At 42.5% G+C, this 23,919-nt stretch overlaps 1 protein-coding gene across 1 annotated transcript in view; it reads left to right on the top strand.

Moving 5' to 3' along the window:
* The window catches only part of cd2ap (CD2-associated protein), a 31,275-nt gene extending 23,021 nt beyond the window's left edge, over window positions 1–8,254 (top strand). Inside the window, exons 13-19 of the mRNA XM_077017439.1 lie at window positions 243–393; window positions 565–674; window positions 2,042–2,157; window positions 2,854–2,934; window positions 4,110–4,312; window positions 5,767–5,830; window positions 6,350–8,254. Coding sequence (XP_076873554.1) covers window positions 243–393; window positions 565–674; window positions 2,042–2,157; window positions 2,854–2,934; window positions 4,110–4,312; window positions 5,767–5,830; window positions 6,350–6,391 — 767 coding nt within the window. The 3' untranslated portion in view covers window positions 6,392–8,254. The remainder of the gene's footprint in view (window positions 1–242; window positions 394–564; window positions 675–2,041; window positions 2,158–2,853; window positions 2,935–4,109; window positions 4,313–5,766; window positions 5,831–6,349) is intronic.
* The last annotated feature ends 15,665 nt before the right edge of the window (window positions 8,255–23,919 follow it).

The following is a 23,919-nucleotide window of genomic DNA, read 5'->3' as shown; positions in this document are numbered from 1 at the left end:
ATTTGCTTGCTTCTTGCCGGTTTTACCCACATTACTTCTGTCTTTTTTTCTGTTTAAAAGATACCATGCAAATAAAGTTAAATAAAAAAAAATAAATAAATTTTTTTTTTTTAATCTTTGAACAATTCAAAAGCTTTAATACTGTGGATAATTGACCAGTTATTCACAGTATTCAAACTTACATGGACTAACAAAAGAATAAGTGCAATTAGTTAAATGAAAGTCATTGTTTCTCATTGCAGTGGACAGGCATGTTCCAGAGAGGCCTGCCAAGCCAGCTGCCCCCCTCGTACCCCCCAAAAAGCCTGCCCCTCCTCCAGGCAGAGGACTACCCCGGCCATCCATGCAGGTTAAACGGACTGAAAAGCCCCTGGCCCCGACCCCTGCAGCAAAGTAAGTGATGCGTAACATTGTGTGAAATCGTTTGGTCTGCTACAACTACCAGGAGGCGATTGGCTCAGGCCGGCTGGCCACCATCCAATCACAGCAGCTGTAAATAAGTGGTATTGGCAGGAGTGCTGAAGGACTAATTCAGGTCAGGTGATCAGTCTTCTCTTTTCACAGACACAATGGAGAGGTTCTTCAAATCCGACCAAAGTCGGAATTTGAACCAACAGTGCCCAGCAAACCAAAAACACAGTCAGGGGACTGGGGAGAGAAGAGTACAGACTCAGGTGTGTCACTCTTCTGGAGTTCATCACACCACCCACACTTGCTTCACCACAGACCTGTGTGAGCCGCGTATGTGCAGTGATCAGCAGTGTGTGTGTGTGTGTGTGTGTGTGTGTGTGTGTGTGTGTGTGTGAGTCAATAACACCAGCACTCCATCACCAAGCACAGGATTACATTACTCCTGCCCTGCAGCAGTACTGATGTGGGTAGGATGTCTGATGTCTCTGATTCCTGCTTTGCACCCCTCACACACTTCAGAGTATTTACAGCACTTTGAGTCTTATTTATGCTCTGCATCTGTAACATGGAGCCTTTCTGGACAACTGTGACTGCATCGTTCCTAACAGCAAAGATCCAGAACAGCCAGAGTTCTTTAACAGCATGGTTTGTTTTTGGCCTCTGCTTTGCATCAGTGATGGCCCGTCTGCTAAGGGGTCGGGGTAAAAGTGGTGGAGGTGCAGCAGAGTGGTGGAGGGCGGGTGGAGGCAGGATGCTTGGCTGGGGTGAGCACACTCTTCAGAGCTGCTGCAGGCTCCAGGCGTCATCTGGATATTAAGAACAAGCCGAAAGCGGCTAAATGTGTTGTGATAGCAGTGCTTCAGGTCACTTATCACGTCAAACTGTGCACTCCTGCACAATGCGGCTGGCGTCTTCAGCAGGGAGGCTTTTCTTCGCACAAGAAAAGAAAAAAAAAAAAAAACTTCCGTTTCATCACTCTTAACGTCAGGTTGCATCATGCCAGCAGTTGCTCACACGTGTCCGATGTGTGTCATGTCCAACCAAACCAAGAACACGAGGAACTTCCTCAGGAATCATTTTCTGTAGTTGTTGTTTTAGGCAGAAAAGTCCTGTTTGCTGTGTTTACATCACTACATGTGCTGTCAATGGGATAAAAAAGTAGTTCAGAATTAAGATGGTGAAGGTTCCTGAATACTGCAGAGACTCCGCAGTGACACAGATGCAGCTCCTTCAGTGCAGCTCAGTCACAGGCAGAAGATAAAACGTCCTCTATGTCAAACTGTAACCACGTTGCCTCTGGTCCTGCTGTGTACACACCTGAACATACCAGACCTGCATATATCTGTGGCTACTACTGTTTCTCATATAGTCTCCAGTTAATTTAACATATGAATGAAATATTTAGCTTTTTGCTGCTTGTCAATAATTTCAAATAAAAAAAATATCTAACACACGCTGTTTATGTTAAGGATGAATCAGATTCCAGAGTGAAAGGTTGACCGCAATTGACTTTGTACATTAGCAGCAAACACTCGATTGCACAACATCATTTTTCTCTCCTGTAGTCCATGAGCACCAGGTGTACAGCACCTGTCTCGGCCTTGATCTACCTGTCTTGCTGCTTTATTAGATCTCTTGAGTTTCGATGATGTCTCCTCTGCCTCGGAGAAACTGTCTCACCCGACTGCGAACAGACCAAAGATGCCTGGGAGACGTCTGCCAGCCCAGTTCAGTGGGGGCCAGTCGGTGAGTGAAGAACCAGCTCAGTGCCACCAGCCTCCAGCAGACACTGGGCCCAAACCAGTGGTGCCGGAATAGAACTGTTAGCTTGTGGTCTTGCAGCACAGCCAGCATGTAAACACACTGCTCACTCACATGGAGCGGTGCTTTTGAGTAGCATTTACACTGTTGATGTGATGGTGATCAGATCTGCTGGTCACACAAGCATGCACAGCGTGAAGCTACCGTCCGCAGTGGTCATGGTCTCTTCTGCAGAGGTGGTCCAAATACAAGACAGATTATTTGTTGTTGTCTTGACAACGTAAATGCAGATGATATGATCCTTTATTAGTTCCACACTAGGGAATTCACTGCTGGGGAAAATCACAATTTTAAATTATATGTTTCACTTAAATGTTCCATTAAGATATCAAATGTATGTTTATTTTGATAGTAATAATTGATTGTGTCCACATTAGCCAGCTCCAGAAGACAGAGCTACCTAGCTGTGTTCCCACTTTACAAGGTTCACACATTTTATTACATTCTAGCACAATAGTGTGTGTAATAACACATGAATATACAGCATTGCACAGTCAGCTGAGCCTTATCTGGTCACCTCGAACGGACTGAGACCACCTGGAGGTGTCATGAATACAGCCCCACCACTCACAGGTGAGAAACCTGTACCTCCACTCATGTACAGTCTGTTGTTTTACACAGCCGGGCAAGGAAGGTGCTGAGAAAGCTACGAAAACAGAAGAGGAGGAAACCTCAAAGCCGAAGTCCTTGGATAGCTGGAAGGTAAGCTGCACACTGAGCGCCATGTTAAAGCACACGCCACATCCTCTAGAACACGCTAGAAAGCTCAAACTTTGTTCTTCTGGCCTGCAGTTACCATGTCCAGATCAGCTGTAGTAACATTTCTACATTAGAAATCTCTGGTTAAGGGGGTTGATCTTTACCCAGTCTGTGTCAGCGCTGATGGCCTATGTCTAATCTAATTATCTTTTTCTAATCTGCATCATTGTTGATGATCTTTTTCTCATCAGCGTTGTCGTTTGAGCTGATGCTGTGGTAGCTTCTGAAACCTTTGATTTGTTTCCTGGTATTGATTTCTGCTGACTCAGATGAAGCACGAACCTCTCAGGACTCTGAGGTCAAAGGTTACTGACCTTGCTCTACTTCATACCATGCTTGATGAAGGCGAAATCAGACAATTCATGATTCTTCATCATAATCCCGGCCCTGGACTCCAGAGGAGCATGTTAAACTGGTCTCCTGAAATAATAATACAAAATGATAAAATCCAGACATTCTATTGACAGTATCCAACAAATAGCACGTGCATGGTAAAAGGTGAAGGTCTCATTAGTCCACTACAGTACTCCCTTTCAGGATAAGACAGGAAGACTAGTGAGGATTGGCTGATAAAATGCACACACTTTTGCATGAATGGGCTTCAAACACAATGGGAAGCAACAGTGCTAAGCTAAACGTGACTTGCATGAATGTAGCTGTCAATCTTTTAAAGATGCCTTTAGCTTGATTAAACTGCTTCATTGACTATTCACTTTTGACCGCAGGTTTACTGCATCATAAGGTTTATCCATCTCAGAAACTGGTTTTGTTATTTCCAGAGTAGCCATGACCTTGCAGTTCCTTTTTAACTTCAAATGTAAGTGGTCTTGTAAACCATCAGTTGGTCATCAAATGGAGTTGCTCATCAAACATTCAGTCAAGTGATATAATCGCTATATACAAAGGATACAAGCTGAGGAGTGTCTTAGGTGGACATTTGCATAATCTATTTTCTTATTTTCATTTGTGTATATGCTGTTTACTGTTGTATGTTTTTACATTGTTACATGCATACATAATTATTCAACTTAAGTCACATTTGTGTGTGTTTGTCACTGAACTTGTGAAGCCTCACACACTGTGTGTGTGTGTGTGTGTGTGTGTGTGTGCTCACACAGCCGACTCCCTCAGTACTATCTTCCGCTACTGCACATAAAGCCACGCCCACCCCTGCTCCAAACACCGCCCCCAACCGCACCACCACCCCCGAGCCCAAAGCGAAGGTGGAGGTGGAGGAGGAGAAAGGAGGCGACCTGGAGGAGCTCAGAACACAGATGAAGGACCTCCTGCTCACCATAGAGTTACTGAAGGCACAGCAAACGTACGGTGGCTTCTGTTGGAAACTTCTCACTTGTTCCACAGTCTGTAGGCTTTACAAAGCAGGTTTTTTTCTTCACATTGAGTGAAAAAAATGCATTCCATCTTGTTCAGTGTTTAAGGGTTTATGTTCTGATCAACATTTTAACATGTATATGCATGTGCGATCTTAAATTATGGTTTGGATTCCAAAATGCTCAGTCACCCCCAGAATGCATCTGCACTTGGCTGAATTTGGTGGCATGTGTCCTGCAGCTATTGGACAGGAGTTCCTCTCATAGTTCATATTACATAACTTTGTGGCTAAGATTTATAGATAGACTCAGGCAGCTTTGCTGAATTTTTGTGAGATTTTTATTGAAGAGTAGCCTTGAAAAAATCTCATCAGTTACCTAAGTGACAACGTCTGTTCCTCTTGTAGCCACCATGCACTGGCTAAGGGAGAATGTACAGAAACAGTGATGTTTTGCTAGTAATGCCGTACCCTCTTCTTCACAATGTCTAGAAGGACCAGGGTGTCATTTTAGACTTTTTAGGCTTACAGTACCCTTCAGATTATCACAGATAGGGGCATGTATGCACATACACAACAAGTCCCAGTGTAGGTGTGAGGGAGAGGTGTAGGTGTGGGGGATATAACCTGAGCTGAGAGGTGTAGGTGTGAGGGAGAGGTGTAGGTGTGGGGGATATAACCTGAGCTGAGAGGTGTAGGTGTGAGGAAGAGGTGTAGGTGTGAGGGATATAACCTGAGCGGAGAGGTGTAGGTGTGAGGGAGAGGTGTAGGTGTGAGGGATATAACCTGAGCGGAGAGATGTAGGTGTGAGGGAGAGGTGTAGGTGTGAGGGATATAACCTGAGCGGAGAGGTGTAGGTGTGAGGGAGAGGTGTAGGTGTGAGGGATATAACCTGAGCGGAGAGGTGTAGGTGTGAGGGAGAGGTGTAGGTGTGAAGGAGAGGTGTAGGTGTGAGGGATATAACCTGAGCGGAGAGGTGTAGGTGTGAGGGAGAGGTGTAGGTGTGGGGGATATAACCTGAGCGGAGAGGTGTAGGTGTGAGGGAGAGGTGTAGGTGTGAGGGAGAGGTGTAGGTGTGGGGGATATAACCTGAGCTGAGAGGTGTAGGTGTGAGGGAGAGGTGTAGGTGTGGGGGATATAACCTGAGCTGAGAGGTGTAGGTGTGAGGGAGAGGTGTAGGTGTGGGGGATATAACCTGAGCTGAGAGGTGTAGGTGTGAGGGAGAGGTGTAGGTGTGAGGGATATAACCTGAGCGGAGAGGTGTAGGTGTGAGGGAGAGGTGTAGGTGTGGGGGATATAACCTGAGCTGAGAGGTGTAGGTGTGAGGGAAAGGTGTAGGTGTGAGGGATATAACCTGAGCGGAGAGGTGTAGGTGTGAGGGAGAGGTGTAGGTGTGAGGGAGTTGTAGTTATCTGCGATGTAACCCGAGCTTCTGCTCACTACAGGAGAGAGCTGTCTGAGCTGAGGACTGAGCTGGAGGAGGAGCGTACCAAGCGTGTGGCACTGCAGGTAGGTCAGGCCTCTGTGTAAAGCTTGTCTTCATTAGGGACCGTTAGTGGCTGCTTCTCAGCTGAGGGATATGGGATCCTACAGTCATAAAGACAATGGTACCTTCCAGGCTAAGTGGCTAAATAAACCCAATTATCATTATTATGAGGGATTCTGATCCAAAAGCATCTCCAGAAGTCAGTCTGTACTGTCTTACTGCTCAGATTCAGTTTGAGATCTTATTATTCAGATTCAGTCTAGGCTTACCATTGAGATTCTAACTTGAAAGACCTGGTTATCAGTAACATAGTGGACCACATTTAAAGACTAAATGGTTTGCTTATATTTGCATTGTATGTAAATAACACAATCAGAATCCTGTTCTGGGTATTGCATTTTTTGTCTGGAAGAGTGTCAAGAAGTTCAGTTTGAGCTTTCATGTTGAGGATTAGTAAACATGATGTAGTTTGGTCGTCTGGGTTATTTGTTAGTGCAGTCAACCATGTCGTTTTAACAGTTGTTTCTTTCCCCATTTTGCAGCTGGACATAGAAAAATTAAAAAAACTGGTACAAGCAACGTGAGGTTGGCTGTCGAAGGTGTCGCTGGGAAACCCCTCCCGTCGTCATGGCACCGCTGGTGGAGTGCCCCCCCCCCCCCCCCCACTCCTCCTTGCGGGTGTCCGATTTCGTTCCCATTGTCCTTTTTGTTACTGACCTGTTCCACAAATTATAAGATTTACATTTGCACATAATGAGGTTTTTAAGGTATAATTAAGACAGATGTATGTTTTCTCCCTCTTTCTCTCTCTCTTCCTCTCTGTCTGTTTGCCAACACTTGAGGCCTTAATATATACTACTGTGCTGGATATGTGGTCTCCACATTAATGTAGGAGTGTGGGAGAATTTGCAGTTTAATACTACTGAAGCTGTATAAAGTTATGTTTTTTTTCTTATTTTTATGGGGTAGATGTTTTTTAAGCTATGATGATTACAGCAATAATCTATCCATATTAGCCTCTTTAGATGACCATGGAATATGATGTATTTCTGTTGCTATAGTTGTAATGTATTCTGTTGCTATAGTTGTAATGTATTCTGTTGCTATGTCAAAAAAGGGAGATTAGGGTTTTTTGTTCTTCTCTTACATTCCTGTCCAGGGTGACACTATTGTGCCTGTTTTACAAGTGTTAATACTGGGGCTCTCATTTATATGCTTAGAATTACAGCAATATATAAATATATATATAAATATATTTTTATGGTCTAGTAATTGCCGGAAATGAAAAATTATGTATGGATTATGTATCTTGATTACATTTGGAAGAAAGCCCGTCTTCAGAAAGCATAGTTCTATAAACAGTAGCCCATAGTCATATGGAAGCATCATGGTTTATTCGTGGACTCTTAGCTGTTCTCTTAATCTCCCTCCATTTAATGATCTGATTATGGTGAAGCCTGCACCGTTCCTCTGAGAACTCGCAGGTCTGCTCCATATTGGTCAGGATCGGTCTCGATATACATCTAGAACCAGAACATCTACAACCAGTTTTGAATGGTCAGACATTCCTGAAAGACTTGTGGAAGGTGTGTGAACTGGTGCCATGGCAACCATACTGCAGTGCTGCAATGATGCCTTCATTACCTCATGAGGTTCCATCCTGGTCCGGTTCACACACGCCTGCCACACACAGTACAAGTCCCATCAGTGATTTTGCTTGCTTGCACAATCTCTCGATCCAAATAATGTCATTCCTTCTTTTAACTCAATTTGACATTTCTAAATCCCATACACTGTGGATGCCCTTGTCGGAGTCTTAGTAAGCTAAAAGCTGACTCTTGACAACCACCGTCACCACAGTCTGCACTCAGTAGGAAGAATGTGCTGCATATGTTTATGTACTGACACTCATATTTGTCTTACTAACATTCAGAATAGTTATGGTTGCTCATCTGACTGTGCTGGAATTGCACCGCCCCCAGGTTTCTTGTGCTGCTGCAAAAGAGGTTTGTGTGCGTTCTGCATCAGGGACCATGTGACCGTGTGCCTGTTTCTGTGTGGATGTGCACGAGCATGTGTGCACGAGCATGTGTGCACATGCATGTGTGTGAATGTGTGCGCTGGTGTGCGTGAGTGAGATTGCCAACTGAGCAAGATGACGTCTTAATCCCTACAGCAATAAACAAAGCAAATGTGTGTAATCCGTGTCGAGTCCAGGTGAAGTGAATATTCTGGTGTTCGTGTCCTCTCCGTTTTACACATTCAGTTCAGTTTTATGTCATCTAAATGCCCTGAACACGTTCCTTTTTTTATTTTCAAAAAATGTGGAAAATGTTGTGCATACATTCAGCATCTCTCCAAGTGATCTTGTTTACATGATTTTGAACTGAATTGCATGAGCTTAGATATTTTTTTTTCAAACTGAATAAATATTACCTTTATTTACAGACCTGTGCCTTGCCTCAATATTTCTTTTTTTTTTTCATGGCTACCAATAAATCCATGACATTGTAATGCTAGAGTTCTGAAAGTCAAATGTAGTCAAATCTAGATTTTGTAAAGGGGAATGATGTATATCTTCTCTCCTAGAGACTGGGATGAGATCCAAGGTGAGATTGGGGTTTAAATAGACTGGATGTATTTGCTGAGGAGGATTCAATTGTCCAAAGGCGGAGAGGTTTCCTCTTAAGGACGATATGTAGTATACAATCATAAATGCTGTTTATTAAGTTGAATATGTAGTGGTGCATAAAAACAACCTCAGGGGTGTGGACACATTGTAATTTAGACTTGGAAATATGAATAGAGGTTACAGCAAAGAGAAATGGGCAGGCCACACCCCCAAACAAAGGGAAACAAGCAGACCACGCCCCCAAACAGAAATGGGCAACCACACTCCCAAACAAAGAGAAATGGGCAGGCCATGCCCTCAAACAGAGAAATGCGCAGCCACACCTCCAAGCAAAGAGAAATGGGCAGGCCATGCCCCCCAAACAAAAGGAAATGGGCAGGCCATGCCCCCCAAACAAAAGGAAATGGGCAGGCCATGCCCCCCAAAAGCCCACCAAGCCACCTCCTCCCACTTCTTTAGTTCTCTGTGGTAGTCAGTCTTCATTCACACAGCACAGCGCCTCAGGCTTGATCATGTTGCCAAGGGATTTTCCCCTCGGAGTCTTCTTTAATTACAAAATGCCACTGTGAGATTTATGTAGCACAGCCAGACATGGCCTCTTCTTCACATATTTGTGAGGGCCACAGTATTCTTTAACACCTAGTACAAATTATGGAATTAGTGCACTTAGAGAACATTCACGTAGATATTTCTTCAAAGCAAATACACAAATCATCTATTTAAAAATAGATGTTAAATCATTAACCATTATTTGTCATATCTGCGATTAGTATTAGTTTATTAAGTACAAAGTAAAAAAGCCGTGTAAGTGTTCTCTGAGTCTGTTGATAATACACTTTGTAACTGGGAGTTGAACAAACAGCAGCAGGAGGATCGCTGGCGTTCTGGTGGGTTCATTTTCATGAGACTGGAAAGGAAAGGATCTGTGAAAACAAAGGTGGTCTTCTCACTTATTTCATACATCACATTAGGGGTGACCTGCAATAGTCGCTGATTCGACTATAGTCGACTATACCCCCTAGTCGACTATGAACGCCATAGTCGAATGTACCATTCTAACTGCATGGCGGTGCCCAAGGATGCTGCTAAGCATTAGTTGTTACATGTATTGTTTTCGTTATATATAGCCTTTAAATGATGTTTGCGCATTAACAATAGACATCTACTACACATTAATAAATCACACCCTGCAGTTGCACAATCCAAACAAGCGGAGCTGAACACGCAACACAATACAGCATCTGCCGAGATCATAATGGCTACTAAAAAACTTCAAAAGTATTTTGAAAAAAATAAAAATGAATCAAACAAAGTAAAGTGCAAGTTATGTCATCAACGTCTTTCATTTCGCATGACAACAACCAACATGGCATACCATTTAAAACGCGTAAGGCGAAAAAAAAACTTTTAGTTGTTTCGGTCGTGTCGTCTCGTCACGGTGCGTCTCGGCAAGTAGCCTATAAACATTTTTTGATGTTGCTTGCTTTTAAACCCCGTTACTTGAATCTTTCCTTATACTTTTTTGCGGTTGTGTAGCAATTTTTTATATTTTCAGGCAGGCATATTTTTTATTTAAAATATTTTTGACATTTTGCACAGTGCCTGTCTGACAGTTCGATATAAAAAATTATGTGAAATAAATACATAAAAGCTGAATAAAGCCAACCTACCGTGTTTATTCATTTATCTGAGTGTTTTAGGTTTTTACTTTGAAGAGGAAAAAAGTCCTGAATGAGAACGGGATCCCGTTTAAGGTTTAAGGTGCTCTAAATAAAAAAAATAAAAATAAACCCGATTCGACTATTAGTCGACTAAAGGAAAAAGCTGACGAATCAGATTCGACTATGAAAATCCTTAGTTGAAATCACATATATCTCACACATCTCACATTACATTAGCCTACCTCGCTTTCTCTGACCACTTTCCTGTATCAGAACCGTTACTCTTTCTGTTTGTGTGGCTCATGGCGTGCTGCTGTTGAGCTCTGATCAGGGCCCTCCTGAAACATCCCCAGTCACCCTGTAGTTTACAAGATTGGCTTTCACCTTGTCTAAGAAGAGAGGACTCTGATTTCACAGCTGCATGGGGGCACTAAAGCTATGATGCCTTTGTGAAAGCAAGACACCTGCCACTATTACATCAGTCTAACCAAACCACATGAAAACATCAACCCACACGTGTCTTATATCTGGAACTAGTAAATAGAGCCCAGTATGTAATACCAAGTAGCCCCCTAGTGTTCACAAGTGTGTGTGTGTGTGTGTGTGTGTGTGTGTGTGTGTGTGTGTGTGTGTGTGTGTGTGTGTGTGTGTGTGTGTGTGTTTGTTTGTCTCTGTGTGTGTTAAAAGCAGAGGACAAATTCTGATCTGTGTTTAAACATCACAAATTGGCAAATCTTAGGCAGTTCTGAGCGCTAGGAACAAAAGACCCAAGTCAAACCTCTGTATGTGGGATACTGTGAGATATCTTTGAACTCTCAGTTATTCTACACAAAGGAACCATGAACTATGTGATGTGTTACCCCATGATTAAAACTGTAAGGCGGGTGACCAGTGTGAGAAGCGTGTGTAGTAATCCTCTTATTTTGTCTCCCTCTTATTTGTGCATATACTGCTGAGTTGAAAAAGAAGCCTCCTGCGGTACCGTTAAAACACTCTGCCCACTCAGACATGCTGCTAGCTGAGAGGAACAACAATGTAAAACACACAACACCCCCCTCTGCCATGTGCTCTTTTTCCAAAATGGCAGCTTCTCAGATGTGCCTGCATTCTTCTGCTATGTGCTTTGCAGGGAAATTGTACCAAATGTTTGCAACCTTCCCCGATGACTTGTTAAAACCATGCCAATAATGCTGTTATTACCATTTTAAATGGTATGATTTGTGCAGGGTTTACGGTTACCTTTAAAATATATAAAAGTGTTCTATCCCAGAACAATGATGCTGATGTCCAGGGGCATTTGAGTTTGTTGTACAGGCAAATGACATCAGCCATAAAGACACCGTCAGTCATTCTAAGCACCACAGGTATTAAAACCTTCAGTGTCACTGAATGAAAACATTTATGTGCAAAAACAAATATAAAACAAATATTTTGAATGGTCTTTTGAGATACTGAGTAGTCTATGCTGATCCAAGTGCACTTTTAATTTGAAAGGGGGAATGGGATGTGTATTCATTCAGGCACTTCCTGGGGTACACCTGTCGTGTGTAATATACAGTTAGAATCTGTAATGTACCTTTAGGCCACACCCTCCATCATCCTTCAGTCTTGTATTGTATTTCATCAGAAACTTTTATATGTTCCATAACTCCATTTATGTGTGATACATGATGAAAAAGATGTCCTAGATGGTCATAAAGTGAAAGTCATTAGATTGGTCACAGTCAGCATACATGAAATTGCTCACCATTTTTTAATATAGAAAACTGCATTACCCAGGCGATATTGAATGTGCAGTATGACCCTAGGCTCTTGTGACTTTTGAAGGTACTTTCAGAGGGCTGGTGTTCTCAAAGACATTGGCCATCACTGTTTCAGATTAGCTCAACCTGAAGCATCATGGCGACAGACTGAGAAGACCAGGACTCCAGGCCATCTAAGAAGGAAAGCAGGACGTGTCAATGTGAATGTCAGCACTCTTCTCAACAACCGCGATGAAAAGAGACACCTCAAAATCTGCACTGATTGCACTTGTGATTAGTGCACATGTCACTAATCACATCACAAATGTCACTTACCCATGGGGTGTCTCAGTGCTAAATGGTCATCCTCAAATCATGGATTTATGGAAGAAAATCGTTGACATTGAATTCTCTAGTCACGAATGTGGATTAGCCTGTGACAGGACAACAGGACCACTTTGCAGTTAAAGTAGGCTACTTATATTCTGTGTTTCTCACTATGGTGTGAATAAACTGTTTCTTATCATGTTTTCCATCGTTCCATCGTTGTGGTTCCAATTTGCTCAACAGTGTGATCTGCCACCTGACTCAGCAAAGCTGAGTATCTCACTGAATACTGCGGTATCACTGTCTATGAATATACAAGACGGCTTTCAAGAAGCAAACACACCTTCCACTGCTGGATAAATGGTCATCTATATTACCAACACTTTTTTATGTGGCTTCGGGCTAAGACAAACCAATAATTTAAAACCCATTTAAAAATTCACTTGACAGACCAAATCATGGACTACAGTTCACCTGGTCCAAGCTATATTTGATCACTTAAAGGTTTCTCAGTGGAGAGACCTTAGGGCTGTTCCTTCAACATTTATCAGAGCGTGAAGAAAATGAGCTTTTACATGTAGACTTACAAGCAGACATATGGTACAATTAGAGGTTAGAGCAACACTGTGTTCGTTATGGCAGGAGGTCGTAATGGCATGTAAAAATTGCCTCCAGGTTGGAGTGTGCACAGCATAGAAATCATCTTCTGAATATTCTGAATTATTTGTCAGCATATCCTAAAATCTAAACAGAATACGATACATTGCAATACCATATGAAATGTATTATGTAGTAATACTTTTATTGGCTGCTCTATGGATCATTCAGAGCTTTTCATTAACTAAGATATCTTTTTTAGGATCTTGGCAAAAACAATATGTTTTGAATTGTGTGGTTATAATTATACCCTAAATTTTCTAAGGACTGATTGGGTCCTAGGGATAATATTCATGGAAAAAGACAGAACAACGACTGAATGTCTGAACGTCTAAATGTCGTTAGTGACAGCGTTTTGCACATGAGAGGATAGTTGGATACTGTAAATCTTGTTCAAGAGTTCTTGGCTTTTTAATGAGCACATGGTCTGAACTTCCAATTTTACAGAGTCACATTTTACACTTTTATATTCTCTCATTAGTGGTCTCCATCCTTTCTGGACTGGCCTGACACGTCACATCTCTGCCCTGCACTGTGTTCTTCTCAATGTTCTTTTGACTGTGACCCCATTCCACATACCCACATACTTTACAGCCTGACTGCAGTTTATCCTCCCAAATTCATTGAACTCCCTTAAGAAACCTAACATTTTAAACTCTTCATCCATTTAATCAGCAGGCAGTTGGTCAAACCGGCTAATGAAGAATGAGCGCTCAGTGCACACGGCCTACATCCCCTCCGTCATCTCCTTGAAGAGAACTTTCACCTCCCAGCTGCCCAAGAAGTGGGACGGTGTCTGCTTTAAAGATTCTCATCACTGGTGTTTGACTTGTCATTGATGAATGTCTCATTTGTGTCTCATCATTGGTGAGTGTCCCGCATAGAGTCGCATATCTTACTTCTTCAGCTGTCTTATTAAAATCCATAATCATCTTGAAATAAGTTTTTTGGCTGTGTATATATTAATGAGATCTTTTCAAAGGTTAAACCTTGACTTCTACTTTATGTTTTAATTCATCGCTTTGTCTATAAACTAGTTTATCATTTATTATCATGGTCAAGCAAAGTATTTTTTTTCAATTACACAGCACAAACCCTAGAGTGGAAACTCTACAGTGTTGAAGTAACTCTTAGAGTTTGGAATTTGACTGGACTTATCAAACCACTGTATGTGTTACTGTAATTTACCATTGATGATTTTGCTTTGCAGTTTCCACGTTTTAACTTCATTAACTAACCAATTAACTAAGCATTCAGCTAGTTTAAAAGGGATTAATTCAGTGCCTTAAATCATTTCAGTGATTCAGTGATTAAATAGTGTTTTGAATAAAAACTCTTTTCCAGAGCATCTCTCTGAGTGGCAGACCTATCTCAACATGGTGTTGAGACAGACATTTGCGAAAACTCCAACAACGGTGTTGTCTCACATACTAGCACAACACCCACTGCTGTGATTCATATCAGAAGCCTTTGGGCCACATAGATTAGCATAGACTACTTAAGAATCCATAATGGACGAGGTTTGCACTGATTAGAACTGGCACCTTACTCAGACGAGGCCAGACAAGCTGGCGACTGTCACACAGTCATCCTCTGGTCCACAGGCTCTGCCAAAAGCTACAATATTTAACCCACTGAGTCATTCTGTGGAAGATGTCCACAGAGGATGAGAGGACCTTTTGTCCTCTTCACTTAGAAGTTCTGTTGAGTGGACATTTGTTGTGGTGAATGTGGGAGTGAGAAGATTCCAGGGACCCTCTCCAGTCTCCAATGTTGTGTTTCAAACACAATGGGTTGTAGTGTTTTATCTCGGCCCCGGCCTCCCTCCCTCGTGTCTGCATAGATATTTGTTCAGTAAATGCATCTGTATGAATAACAGATTTGGTAATAAGACAGGAGTCCCCAAGACTTCATTAAGGCACATTTATATTCACAGTGGATGAGAGGAAGCTCTGTAGCACCATTCTGCTAATTTCATGTCACGTGACCTGGTCCTAACGAGCATGGTTGCATGTAGCAGTGTAACATGACACACCAGCCTTCTGAGTGTGAACCCATACAGAACCCATACAGGGGAAAGAATACAGAACAAGAAAAAAGACGTACCTTCAGTGTCACATTTCACCTATTTTAATTTTGTTCTTTTATTTATACTTAAAGATGACACTGCTGTGACTCCGAGCGTGTCTGCTGTGACTCTGAATGTGTCTGCTGTAACTTGGTGCGTGTCTACTGTGATCCAGAACGTGTCTGCTGTGACTCGGAACGTGTCTGCTGTGACTCTGAGTGTGTATGCTGTGACTCGGAGCATGTCTGCTGTGGCTCGGAGCGTGTCTGCTGTGTTGCAAACTCCTTCCGCTCCTTGTAGTCCTTCATTAATTGTGGGTCTATGTTACTTGTGTGGAGTGGATGATGCCAACCCCTTCATGTTTTTATCATATACTTAGAAGTTACTTGTGAAGTAGGCTGGATGTTAAAATGTATAGCCTACAATATATTCAATAGAGTATATGTGATGTAATTTTTGACTCGTCGTTTAATTTGGGCTCTGAAATTCTAGCTTTCGGTGCCCTATTCCCTGTAATAGCTGACTGATGCCAGGACATACTGAACATGAATGAGATATATTTGGAACTAATTAATTCATTAATAACATTATTCTCATTGGTACCTTTCTGTGGTGCAGTTCAGATATTCGCCTAATCATGCACCGATTTTGAATCATCAATAAATTGGATATTTTTCTTCATATTTTTCTTTTTCTTCTGTATATGGTAAAGATTTGTTTTCTGTGTGCACACTGAATTGGACACTTTCAGTTCTGATTTGGAATTGTATCATATGCGCCGGTACGTATCTGATAGATGGCAGATCAGAATTCACGTGACTTTTATCAGTCCAACATGACATCTGTTATGACATCAACATGACATCATGGCCAAATCGATGACAACAAACACATACAAATCTCCTCCCCAGTGATACAAGCACAACTCCACAGAGAGCTAACAGTGCAGCCATCTCACCCTCATTAGCATTTGTTAGCAAATTCACAGCAAGCTTCATTAACCTGAGCATTGGACTGCTGGTTCCTATGGTTGCCTGAAGTTATAAAAAAAAAGATTAAATTGTCACTCTGTTCCACTGAATGACATGAATGGCAGATATAAGTCACATCTAAAACATGTTGTGAATGAGCAAAAAAATAAAGGGGTTCTGGGCCTCTTGGGTCACATTTACCATGGTGTGAATGCAGCCTGTGATGTAGCCATGAACTTTAATTGTATGTGTTGACACAGCTCTGGTTGATGAGCAGCGCTGCCTTGTGTAAGTCCAGACGCGCCTAGCAACCATTAGCTGAACACTGCTGACTAGACCAGGCTGTGACATTTATGTGTAGGTACTACACTACTACTACTACTACTACTACGGCTACTGTGATCTGTGCACAAATCTGAAAGCGTACATTCTTTTTGAGATCAAATACGTAATAAAGGGGCAGTAATGGTCTGGTGGTTAGGGAACTGGTCTTGTTACTGGAGATTTCTTCCTCATGCCCTTAGGGAGTTTTTCCTTGCCACTGTCGCCCTTGACTTGCTCACTGGGGGCTTGGACTCGGACACTTGTAAAGCTGCTTTGTGACAACAACTGTTGTTAAAAGTGCTATATAAATACAATTTGATTGATTAATTGATTGATTGATACCCTGAGGCCAAGACTGAGGAGCCCTTGAACAAAGCACCTAACCCCAACTGCTCCCTGGGTGCTGAGCTAGGGCTGCCCACCGCTCTGGGTATGTGTGTACCACAGCCCCCTAGTAATCACTAGTGTGTGTATGTGACCCACATCCTACTGTGCAGAGCCCCTGTACCTCTGTGCAGGATGTAAGTGCTCTTGTTGAAGACTGAACACAAATGTGTCTTGTTATTTTCCCAGACCCTGTTCTTTCAGTAATTCAATGACATTAAGATTGTAGGCTGTGCACACAGCATTCTGTTCCACACAGCGTTCTGTTACACACAGGGTTCTGTTCCACACAGGGATCTGTTCTACACAGGGTTCTGTTCAACACAGGGTTCTGTTCCACACAGGGTTCTGTTTTACACAGGGTTCTTTCCACAAAGCGTTCTGTTCCACTCAGGGTTCTGTTCCACACAGGGTTCTGTTCAACACAGGGTTCTGTCCCATACAGGGTTCTGTTCTACACAGGGTTCTGTTCCACACTGCAAAGGTCTTTGTCCATTTTGCTGTGGCTGTTTCTTTTTGTTGTTCAGATCAGATATACACATATCTGGATCTGCTGCTTTGTGACAGTGCAAACTGAACTGAATAAGCAAAAAATACACTTGCACAAGTCTCCGTCATCCCCAGAGTGATGGGAAGACATGCTTCATGGTCTCCAGCCTGGCCAACCATGGCTGCCTCTACGGCTAGGGCAGCTTCTTCATTGACTGGGGTAATCTCAGCACCATGATGGTTGTCAGCTTCCACCACTACCTGAAGATCTGCCACATGACATACGATGCATATGACATGTTTTCAAAAAGAAATTTATGTCAGCACCTCTTATTGCAATGGCTTCCATCCAAGATCATGACAGAACTGTGTATCTGGACTCATTTATCGTTTGAAATATTCCAGATTTTCTCATTTGCTTTCACACATTTTTTCAAAGCTTTGTATGTGGTGAACAAAATGAAACACTGACTTCAAATCCAAGACCATTCTCCTCAAAATAAAATACTCACATCACACACACGCTTATGAAATGAATTTTGACAACAGATCACATTTTTCACACTGCACCACAAAATTGAGACCACAGATGTCATGATGTATAAATGTTGAATCCATAGAGTGGAAAGAGTGAGTAGACAGTGTTTAATGGATTCTGTTTGGCTGTGTTGTGAATTCAGTATGCTGAGAACAGCTGGCTGGATGTCTAGGGATGAGGATTGGTTTACCCACATTTATACTTGCACATTTTGCCTAGAACCGATGTGCTTGCTAAGTGCCCAGTTCATGTGTTGGCTATCATGACGATGATGATAGCAGTGTTATACTGTATGCTGTTAGAATTTGTAGACAATAAACTGCTGCAGCTGCCATGTGTGACTTTTAACATCTATCTTTCTCTATACACACACACACACACACACACACACACACACACACACACACACACACACACACACACACACACACATACAGCAAGGTACTGATCATGCTGGTCGTGCTGGTCATGGTATTCCATGTCTCATAATGGATTCCCAAACACACATGCTATCATCCTGATAAATATGTAAGTCTTTCTGGATGAGAGCATTTGACCAATACTCATAAAACAATCAATACATTACACTTGACCTGGAATGACCTGATTCAGATGGGGAAACTTTGGGTGGGGGGTGGGGTTGTCCTGTATATTCTTAATCTACTGATAAGCACAGTAAAATGTGATTACAGGTGTACACCAGTCACACAGGGAAAGTGACTGAGAATCACATGCTCAGTGAACATTGGTAAGAAACAATTTATGCAAAATGAAACTGAACATGCAGCCAGTGCGATTCTGCCTGTGTCCTCCAGATGGCGATGATGATCTGAGGCGGATATTTTATAGCATGGATCCCATACGCCGTAACGGAAGAGGTGTCTGGGTTTTGGAAGCCTGGTTCAGTGCCTATTCCGGTTTCGGTCATTCCAGCCTTGCTGTCCACATCGTCAGCCATGTATGATCACGTTATATACCAGCTCATAGCCTGCAAGCACAGTTGTGCCTCCTGCATCAAACCCTCAGACAAGAGGAAACAGCCTAAACCCATAAGATGAGATCTGAGCAGGTAAGGTGAGATATCAGCAGGTAAGGTGAGATCTGAACAGGTAAGGTAACATCTGAACAGGTATGGAAAGATCTGAACAGGTAAGGCCTGAACAGGTAAGGTAAACCTTATTAATGATGTGATAACCATTTAAATGTACATTTCTGGGTATTCAGAAGTGAATTATTATTTATCATAAGCCTCTATGCTTTTGTTCTCAGCTTCATTATGTGTTCACTCTAGTCTCTTGAGGAGCTATGTTAATTGTATAGGGATTGAGGCAAGGGAGCATGTTCTAGGTGTGTGTGAACTGTACTGTACAGCATCCTTTTCATCAAAGTGTACTCTCCTCTCTAATCTCTGATGTATGTTCTTGGATACTACAGAAACACACTTGCACAGGACATGATGCACTTATCTGCCACCTAGCCTTGTGGGTAACGGAAGTTTCAGTTATGAACTATTCAGACAAACTAGTTTGAATTTAACTGATAAATTCATAATCAATTTGCATATATGAAACCTGTGTTTATGCTGGCCCTTAGGAGACACAGTTAAACATACACCTGATCTGTGTTTGTTTTTTTTTAGTTTGTTTTTTAGCCACCGGTAGCCCCATGTTTCAGTGGTACATGATGGGCTTGAAATAGCGTGACAGTTATCCTTTATGGTGTACTAGTTTATTTCCTGAATTTAGCTTGGTATCCTGTAAACTAGATCATGCATGTTCATCTGGAATGAGATCGTTTCAGATGCTGCCTGAGTGTTTCTGCCTGTGCAGATTAATTAAGTGTGAAGACAAGTGTGAGGTGTGCATGAGGTGTGAAAACAATGTGAGGTGTGTAGACAACGTGAGGTGTGAGGTGTGAAGAGTGTATATGAATCCTGACCCTTAAGCTGATGTTTACGGTCAGCTATTAGAATACACTTTGGTAAAATAAAAAAAATAAAAAACCACATCCCTGCCGTCTAGTCCTTCACCTGGACGACACACTAAAGTTCTTCCTGCTTTACTCCCCTGCTGTTAATTAACAGGTGAGCTGTAGGAACATGTTTAAATACAAATGGGCTCCTGTAGCAGAGCAAGGAAATGCTGCTCCGATTTCATCGCTAACCTCTCTGGAGATGGCAAACCCCACATGGCTGCAGGAACCAAGGGGCTTACACCAGCAGTCTACGAGCTACGAGTTGAGTGTGTTGGAGGAGTATGACAAATCTTTCTTAGTTCCATGCTAACATCACTTTAAACTGCTCTGTGGTAATGATACCAAGGCCACCACATGAAGCTCATACTGAAACACCCTCAAATAGAGCCTAGACACAGAGCCGGAGTGGCTAATCTGGAGATTCGGGAGGATTCCCGATGGGCCGGTATGATGGTGCAAGTTAGCCCATCAGTGACTTATCCCAGCAGGGATGGATCCACCTGCAGGGGTGACGAGAGTCCCTAGAATATAGCTAAGCTTTTTAAATATAAGTAAAACACATTATGGTTGGGACAGTGGTTGGGGGCACTGTATATGTATATGTATATGTATATGTATATGTAGATGTAGATGTATTTGTATCTGTGATGTGTTTTATGTTTAGTCTGTAGGACGTCGTCCCTTGAGGGGGAAGTTGGTTTAGCCGGGGGCGGGGCTATTAGTATAAAAAGCCTAGACAGGTGTATGGGAGAGACCCCTCCTTGCTCATAGTGTGACTTGCCATCACCTACAACCTGTGCCTGTTAAAGAGGACTGCGGTTAGCTGCCGGTAACCGTGTATGTATTATTGAATAATAATGCTATGAGTCGATCATGTATTAGAAACCTATTCTGGTACAAACGGAACAGCCCTCGTTGTGGAGTGTGTACTGTCTGATTCGTCTGGAATTGTGAAGTAAGAGAATAAAACACTGGAGTACTCCTCTTAATACCATCCACCTCCATAATCCACACCCACCCTTGCAGTTTGGCTACCCGGTCATGTGTAATTCCCGGGGTATTGCCATTGAGCGATACTAAACCGTCACAGCCGGCTCATGTCAATCTCTAGTTTGGGCCGATTGGGAGGGAAAAATAATTTTGGGCTGGATTTGGGCATGAAACTCCCGGGCTGAAAAAGGGGCTCACTCCGGCCCTGCCTAGACACATGTTATCTGTGATCGTCATCAGAAGCATCTATGATACAATCTCACCCAAAGCCACATTAGCCTTCGCACAGCATTGGTTCTGACCTTTCATGGTTTATGTAGAAATGCTTTAATGTTGCAAAGAATGGGCAGGTGCATGCTTGTTAACAGGGTTCATAGCATGCTTTGGAAAATATAAAATCACTCTGGAGCACCATGTCACAGAGCCTATGTACAGGAATAACGTCTGCAAAATGTCCAAACATCAACAGTGCTTACAAAGAGGAAATGCAGTAGTTTCAAACAAGGTGGGAAATTAGCACCCGCCACTGGCCAAATGCGGGTAAATTTATGAAATGGCGGATAAGTTTAATAAACTCACAAACCACAGTGACGGGTTAACAATGTGGACAAGGCAGAGAGCAGGTGAAACTGCTGTGTTGTGGTTTGCCTATTCCTACTAGAGTCATCAACGCAGGGTTGTGCAGAGATCTTTATTTTCACCTGCAATGGGTTTAGCGACCAAACGGCGACTCAGCTAGCAAACCTACATAGAACAACTACGTTATCAACGCATGTAGTTATAGTATGATGATTAATGAAGTTTGGTCTATAATTGTGAATGCATGGTGCACTGTTGTTTGGGCCACACTAGGACAAGAATTTATCAGTTCCATTTCAGATTCCTTTAGACCTGCTGCTATGTAAAGTCACTGTAGGTGTTACAAATGGATTGGTGCACCCACATTTTATACTTGCATATTTTGCCTAGAATTGATGTGCTTGCTAAGTGCCCAGTTCGATAATAGAGATGTAACTGCAAATTATTTTCAACAGTGTCTGATGACAAGACATGACGGGCAGTCATGGCCTGGTGGTTAGGGAACTGGTCTTGTGACCGGAGGGTCGTGGCTTCGATTCCCAGACCTGAGGCCATGACTGAGGTGCCCCTAAGCAAGGCCCTTAACCCTCAATTGCTCACTTGTATAAAAATGAGAGAAAAATGTAAGTCGCTCTGGATAAGGGCGTCTACCAAATGCCATAAATGTAAATGTTGTACCCAGGAACACACAGTGGATAATGTGGGGAATAACTTAGATGCAAGTTAAATTTCAAGTTTTATATTGCAATATAATTAGAAATATATTTAGAGTGCAATGCAGTCTGATTGCTAAACAGACAGGTTTAACCTCAGAAAAGTGTCATGTTTATTGAGTGGATCAAACAGAAACAATCTGCAAACACAGATTAAAGAGAACATGAGGTATTTTTCTTACAAGATATGACATTCAACTTTAGAACTGGTTTTCATATACAATACATAAAATAACATGTACTACTACACAACACACACAAAACACCACACTCAGTACAGCACATAGGCTACAACACACACCGCAATACACCCAATGCACACCACTTAGTACACACAAACAGTACATCTAATCCTCAGACCTAGAAAAAATATTTTTGATGGCTGCCTATATTTATGAAAACGTACAGCAACGCTGTTGCATTATTTCAGAGCAGAAATATCAGCAGTGCTGGTCGACTCCATAGGTGAAATGAAGTTGCTTATTTGAAATCTCCAGATGGTGCCATTGTAGTCACTTAATAAAACATGTGCAAAGGTGTTAGTACACAGAGGAAAAGACTGCTAGATAAAAACGACATAGAAATTTGGTTTTGAAGCAGAAAAACATTTAAAACAGTACTCTGATGCTGCAGTACCATTACCATCCACTGGGGAGTGCTGTGGATCTGTTTCTGTTTAGAGAGGCCTGGGTCTTATTCTGGTTTTACTGCGTGAATGGTTGATGCCTGCCTGGTGGATGGTTTCCTGGCCCCAGCTGGCGTGCCGGGCTCTTGCTGAGGCACTGATCTAGCGCACTGGGGACTGTTGGCTCGTACCCTGCCTCTGTTCCACAGACAACAAGGTCAACACCTGTCCTGCATCGCATTAGTGTGCCTGGTGCAGGACAGGTCCTGTACAAGCCTCCACTGACACCTAATCAGAACACCTGGCCTCCTGAGGACAATAGCAAGTTGTTTGGTTGTTGTGTTTTTAACTGTAACTCCGCCAGTGCTGTTCCTGTACATACTTTCTGTTTATATCAGTGTCAATTAGCAACGCCCAGGGACTATGATCTCATGAGCAGGTGCTGACGTACAAGCTCTTCATGAGTGGAGAGATTCTGGCTCAGAGCACAGCCGTGATGGGGCATCATTTCAATGAACAAACCAACAATGTCTACACTTCCCACAGCATGAATTCCACTGTGAATTATAAAGCTACTCACACACACAACCTGAACACCAGTGCCACCCTGTGGCAGGAATTCCCCATGAGATCCTAATGCCACTAGGGATAAGGAGGGCGGTGTAGTTATAACACCAGCAGATTAACCATTTTAAACAAACCAATGAACATTTGACCCTTTAGTAAAGAATGACAAACTAATGTTATACTATAGAACCAACCACAGCCAAATTCCCAATCATTGTTTATCCTAAGCAGGACATTTGCAGGATCCTGTGTAGTCTGAAATAGAGCACTTCTACTTATGCACCAATGATGGGGGTCATTTAACACTGATAGTTTTACTGGTGTTTTACCGTGCACCTCAACAAATAAATGGGCCGATAATAGTTCTCATTACATTTCAGGGTACCCTAAGATGCATTTTTCATTTTTCATGAAACTGAGAGGCAGGTCATGGTGAGGACGCAGAAGAGGAAGTAACTACAGCAGCTGGGAAAATCCTGGTCTTCTGTGAATATTTGCTTTGCTGAGAACACGGCCAGCATTGGCTCATGGACGTGGCACACACACAAAGAACCGATAAGACGTTGAGAGGCAGACCATGCTGCCGCAGTCCAGGACGCACGGCTGCTGGGGCCCAGTGGACCGTCGTGACGAGCTGACAGGGACTCCAGTCAGAGCAGAGCCTTCCCTTTAACGCAATCCCTTTATGCATTTCATTTTGCCGTATATTTCACTCCATTTTGTCCCATGATGATTTCATGACATTTCACAGTATTTAAATGATATAGTGAGGCAGTGAGGTGGATTTTATGAGGGACAAAAATACATTGTTATTAAGCTAAAAGATCTTAACCTTTATTGTTATTTTGTTTCTGGCTTATATTTTTGTGAA

This window comes from Brachyhypopomus gauderio, chromosome 9, assembly GCF_052324685.1.
Source record: "Brachyhypopomus gauderio isolate BG-103 chromosome 9, BGAUD_0.2, whole genome shotgun sequence".
Classification (NCBI taxonomy): Eukaryota; Metazoa; Chordata; class Actinopteri; order Gymnotiformes; family Hypopomidae; genus Brachyhypopomus; species Brachyhypopomus gauderio.
Note: the sequence above shows the minus strand (reverse complement) of the source record. Positions and strands in the feature narration are given on the sequence as shown.